Below are 6,276 nucleotides of genomic sequence, written 5' to 3'. Positions count from 1 at the left end.
GCTCGGCGAATACGTCCGCCCCCGGCTACTGATAGCGACCCTAAGCTCAACTCAAATCAACGGTTCGAAAGGCGGAGCTTTGAAGCTTGCTTGCTCGAAATGGCTGGGCACAAAATGCACGACATGCAAGGCGTTAGATTGATGCGTGTTGGCTTGCTCCTTCCCTGCTAAGACAAGCCGCCGTTGAACCCAAGGTGACCTGATCAACGAACAACCTTGAGGTCCAGCCACATCAACCCAATTCTTGCTTGCGTGCTTGCACATGTTGACGAAAGCGTTGGCGCTGATTTTTTCCCTTTAAAGCATTGAAAAATATTATCTGACAATCGTTCCTTGAGAGAGAAAGAGCAGTTGACCACCTCATGAAGAAAATAAATTAGAAGCTCGTGCCGCAAGCCAGGAAAGTGGCCAGGGCAAAGATGCACAAACACGACCCTGAATAGATAAGGAGCTGGAGACCATACGAAACAGAGCAGCAAACAGATACAGTTACAGATACAGATACAGATACAGATACAGATACAGATACAGATACAGATACAGATACAGATACAGATACAGATACAGGAAATGAACCAGAACAAGGGCACAAAACACAGGATACAGGACAGAGAAAGCAGAACAGACCCCGCCAGCAACTCAAAGGAAGGGGTATGATTGCAATGCGAGCAAAGCCTGAGAAGGTCGAGCTCGCCGCATTCGTGACAGGTAGGCCGCTTCACTTGGATTCGACGCCCAGACTATGCAATGCCGTGCGCGGCAGGGCGAGCCGTGACCTCGAAAACTTGGTCGGCTCAGGCAATTAAAACTCACTCGTGAGGAGCGCATCCGCTGGCAGCAGCTCCGTCAGCCGCACCGGCAGTGGGTCGTCGAATTCAAGATGTGGCATGCGCAACACTTCAATGCCGGGCTTTGCATCCTCGTTGTGGTCATCTTGCACCGCTATCGGGGTCGAATGGTCTTCCTGAAGCTGCTCTTGAACCTCCTCTAGCAACTGGTTCGGTTCGGGCGTGGGTGTGCTAGCCCCTGAATCTCGATCCACCACGCTTCCAGCATGCGGTGTCACGCTACCATCCAACGACGCAAACATGGGGGGTGCATCGAGGTCACCCGAGGAGCCGGATGCGGGATCGTCCGCGCTCCGCCGCTCATCGAGAGTCACCGGCTCCGTCAAGGACGCTCGCGGCGTGGATTCGCCCGATGCGGGCCCGCTGGCATCGGTGGAGCCGGGGCGAAGGTCAACCGCCGGCTGCGGAGTAACTTGTTCACTCGAGTGCGCTCGGCGCGGAAAAACAGGAGACCCGGCTGCGGTATGGACAATGCCCAGCGACGCAGCTCGACGGCGCGAGGCCTCCAGGGGGAACAACTCCTGACTGCTAAGAGTCGCCGAACGGCGCGTCCGAGGAGAGGTGGAGCGTGGCGGGCGAGGGGAAGCAGAAGCACTTCCATGGGCTCGAGATCCCCGCGTGTCAAACCGCGAACCGCTCGGAGAGCGCAGTTCGCGATTCATCATGTAATGAGAGCTGGCCCGGCGCCCATGGAAGAAGTCGCTGCTTGCATGTGACACCTTGACAAACCGGCTAAACTCAAGCACATCCAGACGGTTGTCGCCATTCTCGTCCAGTGCATCGAAAAGCGCGTTGACCTCTTGCGGGGAGAACCCAAGACCAAAGTGCTGTGCTGCCGCGTACATGTCCTTGCGCGTCAACTTGCCCTCGCGGGTTGAATCAATGCGGTTCAAAACGTCGCAGGCGCGTGCCTTCTCGACGGCCATGATAATGCTGATGAGGCGGTGCCAAACGCGAGAGAGATGCGGCACATCAATCTCCTGCTTGGGCTCTTGTTGGGATGAGCGGCGGCGCATGTTGTCCATCTGCACCCCAACTTTGTACGGCTGCAACACCTGTCATCAGGTTCGTTCCAATGCAAGCGAGCGCCATGATCAGTCAACACTTGCTCAGAGGCACAGGCTGTGGGCATCCCCGAACAGTGTTAAGCTTACCTTGGTGTTGAGCAATCGCCAGCGGTCCCGTGTGAGGCGCCGCTCCTCCTCGTCTTCACCCTCCCCCTCCAGCAACGTGGAGCAGATGGTATCATGGCTTTCCGTGCGCAGCAGCGGGGTAAAACCAGTCGTACTACTAAAGCTCGAATTGAGATCACCCAACGCATCGCTCTCGTCAGCCGAATCTTGGACTTCCCCGTCGCCCCGCTGCTGCTGGCGAAGCCGTTCAGCGGCGCCGCGCTCTGCCTCGAGATGCGCGGCAGCTCGCTGTGCTTCAGCAGCCTGCTCCGCAGCCATAGCCGCTCGATGCTGATCGGTCGCTAGAGTCTGCCATTCGTGTAGCTTTGCCCACCATTCTTCCCAAGCAGCAGTATCTTTAGCATCTGTTGGCGGTGAAGGCACGGCGGCCTCACACCGCATCTCTTGGACTGCAGCACACTTGGTACCAGTACTAGAAGGATCACTGTCAGCACGTGTATGCCGCATAGCCCAGAGTGAGCACGAGGCGCACCACAAGTGAACCCCCCCCCCCCCAAAAAAAAAAAAAAAAAAAAAAAGAAAACAGTCGAAAAACGCCTTCCTTTGTTCGAGGTTTCTCACCACAGGCCAACGGCGTGATTGCCCAAGCCGAATTCGCATTCCCGGGGCATGAGCAGAGGCTTGTGAGCCTCAACAACATGATCATCGACGTGTAAGCCCTGCACAAACGGCACGAACAGCCACTCGTGCTCCCCGGCCTCCTCTGCACGCAGGACCACAAATGCCAGCTCCTGACGCCTGTGGAAAAGATGCAGCGCAAATGGAGACGCAAAAACAACAAACACACAAACAGACGAGAGTTGCCGTCAAGATTGAGACGGGGTCGTCCAGAGTCACCGGAGCTTTGCGAAAAAAACAGAACAACAGCGCGCACGCCAAACAAGGACGCTTGGCTGATGTCGAGGAGGTGCAGCGAGCATACGCACCCCATGTTCAGGACTTGAACGTGCTGCATGGCCGAGTCGGTCAAGGGCACGGCATCTGCCAGGAGGGCTTGCAGGTCTGCTTGGCCGGTCGGAAGCTCGTGGCGTTTGGCAGGTTCGCTCATGTCGCGCACCACAGCCAGCAGCGGTGACAGGGCGCCACATGCCGGACTAAAGGATGTAGGTTCACGGTCGGGATAGAACGTCCAAGCATTGGGGCTACAACATCAACACAAGGTGAGGAACGGCCAGAGCAACACCTGACCTGATGGAAGCAGGCGTGAAAGCAAAGAGCAGAAGGAGTGCCGACGTATGGAACCCAGGTGCACAAGAAAGGAGTATCGCTGTCGTGGGCCACGTACAGCGCCGGGAGCGGATGCTGTGACTTGAGCTTCCGGATGGGGGCGATGCGATCGCTAAACAGCAGAGGGGATCCGTTCTCTTCGGTCGGAGACCAGCCGGGGTCTGGACCTAACGTGAGGCTCTGAGGAATGCCCGTGGTGCGCATACTGGGCCAGTCGACGCGCGAACGAATTTCAATTCTAGTCCAGGGAGATACCAGTTGATGAGCTGATCGATGGCACACCGCTGCAGAGCTGTCGTTTCTAAACAAGCAAATCTGCCCACAAAACGGTGACTCTTCCTCACCGGCCGCTCTCGTGATGGAGGTTGGTGAGAAAGGGGCTTTGATCCATGGGAAGAACGCGGGAGAGATCGCGTGAGGAGCCGCCCACTTGTTTGGGCGTAAAACAAAGTTCGTAGTCAGCCACATGCTCGGGATCAATGTAGTGAATGGTTAAGATGGTCCGGATGATCTACGCACCGCCATGGTAAGCAACGCCGCACCGCGAGGGATGAGGATGCGCAGCACTGAGACAGCACACCACCAATCGCCCAAAAATTCAAGCGCAGCGCATGGCCAATTTGACCAAGGCAGAAGAGATACTAGAACGAACATCAGCCACCGTTGTCTGCGGCACAATGGGCAGTACGCGATAGTTGACGCGGCTGTCAATGGTGCTGCAATACACCCGCAGGAAGCAGGCCTCCTCCGACTCCTGCGCAGCGAGTGGGGAGGTGAGGGCGCGGTCCGAGCGCAGTCAGAAGCGAGATCCGGACACGAGGCAGGGCGTAGCAAGGGCCGGGGTTAGGGACAGGGTACGCACAGGTTGACAGCAGAGTCGACAGGTGACAAAACGGACAAAGGTGCTGCTGTTGCGGTTTGCTGGGCGCCGTTTGCGGCGACTCTGCAGAGAAGGTTCGGTCGGCCCGATGCTGTCGAGCCGAGCCGGTGAAACAGAAGGATTGTTCACATGTGAGGTGGGCGATTTCATGGCAGCCATGGTGTTGTATCGAGGAATCTTGAGTGGCTTTTGTTGGCATGACATGGACCCCTCGTGTTTGCGAGTTAAATGCGCAACCAAACCGGGCAGCAAAACATTGCGCACACAACACGGAATGTACGAGCGGCGCAACGGAGAAATGTCTTGAGTGCAGGACAGCGTGGACAGGGCAACAAAAGAACGTACATGACCCGCAACTTTTTGATGGAACGGCCCTGATTCTGAGCCCCACTGCCACGTTTGGGTTTGGCCGTCGATGAGTCGCTGACAACTGGTGCTGACGTCCCCATCGCCTGGGTTGGTGGGGTGTCCACAGCATCAACATCGACGACGCCGATCGGCGCAACCTCTTGATCGGTACCCGCCATGGCGCTTGGCGGTGTTGAGCGATCAGTCACGCGCGCCGATGATAAGACAGCCAATGGATGACTGATGGAGGGCTCAAACGCCTTGGCTTGAACAGGTCGGGGCCAAAACCCGCGCGTAAAGTGTACGTTCCAAGTAGCCGGCCGCAGACCAAACACGCGACCTGAAGGCACCACAGAACGAAACGACGCTTGGCGCGTACTCAGCGTGCAAGACAAAGAGAAAGAGGTGGAGGGAGGTCAGCCTTGTCGGCACGCAGGGCGACACCCTGCCTGCGCACGATGTGCACTGCAGGAAGGGCCAAGCCCACAAGCACAACCAAAGGAACAAGGCCAAGAGACGGTGTTTGTGTGAGCTCACGCCAACTTCAACCCCTGCAAACCACCCATTCTCCCCATGCCATAAATGCATGCCCCCAGCCCCCACCTCAACAGGCCCTCCACTGCCCCCCTGGCACTGCCATTCTTCCCGCCCGAGCGCCACCACTTACCCTGCAGTCGTCAATCGCGCCCGCCTGAGGATCGATCTCCTGAGAGACTAGGAGACTGGAATCCCAATCCGACGTCTCTGTTTCTGTGTGTGTGTGTGTGTGTGTGTGTGTTACAGATGTAAAGGCAAAGGCGATGCATTCCTTACACACCGTGTTGCCCTGCGACAGCACCCATCGACAACAACTACAGAAATACCGACATCAACTTCACATGCAATATTACTTATATCCCAGTTCTCCTCATAAACATCCGCATTAACACCGTAATTAGCAACACAAACTTAACGAAAACAATACGAAAGAGCAGCAACGAAATCACTTGGTAGCAGCAGGTCTACAGAACAAGTAAAATACATCTCTATAAATTGTCAGCATGTCAGCCGCTCGTGGTGCCGTCGGAGACACTTTTTCACCTGTTCATCGAGACAACTTCGGTCACGTACCAAGTGTCATCCCTTATGGTTTGACCGTTGAGATTCGTTCTTCCGTTACAATTTCCGTTGCATTTTCCTTCTCCTCAACGGTGAGTCCCCACCCTTCCTCATTCCTCGCATGCGCTGCCATTTATTGATGCGTGAACCATCTCACCTTGCCTTTCTTTTCTTTGCGTGCAGCCATTATGGCGACTCCTTCTCCGGTGTCTTGTGCAATCTGCAACATGCTTGTCTCGGATTCCAATGAGCAACGCCATGTTCAAACGCACCATTCCACTCCACCCGATCTCCGCCGCCCTTCCGAGTGCTTTCCTTCTCTGAACTGGATTGACTGTCCTGCGCCAGGATGTGTGTGCTCAATGCGCAAGGGCGATCCGCTGATGGCGCACTACATTGAAAGCCATCCTGTACATGCCAACGAAAATTTGACCACCTTTTTTCCCAGCGCTGTTTGCTGCGACTGCGGCCACTGGTCCTTTAATCGCGTCTGCGCCAAAAGGCATCGCTCTATGAAGCATCGTGATGCAATAACGCATCCCCCCAAGGTCAGCTCCCGCGTCTTCGTGCTCGGACATGCACTACGCACAGTGCAATTGATCCTTTGGCAGGCCTGCCTCATGGAACAAATCCCGAACAAGTGCCTCTCAATCTTATTTTCTTTTTTTTTTATCGTGCCCGT

The 6,276-nt window shown here is 55.8% G+C and overlaps 1 protein-coding gene across 1 annotated transcript; it reads right to left on the bottom strand.

Annotated features, from left to right (window-relative positions):
• Positions 1–489: 489 nt before the first annotated feature.
• On the bottom strand, positions 490–4,675 carry MONBRDRAFT_23196 (uncharacterized protein; the record flags this gene model as incomplete). The annotated part of the gene is made up of 11 exons (XM_001743153.1): positions 490–638; positions 814–1,067; positions 1,578–1,903; positions 2,003–2,465; positions 2,603–2,779; positions 2,968–3,183; positions 3,327–3,506; positions 3,613–3,779; positions 3,921–4,022; positions 4,131–4,239; positions 4,494–4,675. The coding sequence occupies 11 exons, from the start codon at positions 4,673–4,675 to the stop codon at positions 490–492; spliced, it is 2,325 nt and encodes a 774-aa protein (XP_001743205.1).
• Positions 4,676–6,276: the final 1,601 nt, after the last annotated feature.

The sequence above is a fragment of the Monosiga brevicollis genome, genomic scaffold, assembly GCF_000002865.3.
Source record: "Monosiga brevicollis MX1 MONBRscaffold_3 genomic scaffold, whole genome shotgun sequence".
Taxonomy (NCBI): Eukaryota; class Choanoflagellata; order Craspedida; family Salpingoecidae; genus Monosiga; species Monosiga brevicollis.
Note: the sequence above shows the minus strand (reverse complement) of the source record. Positions and strands in the feature narration are given on the sequence as shown.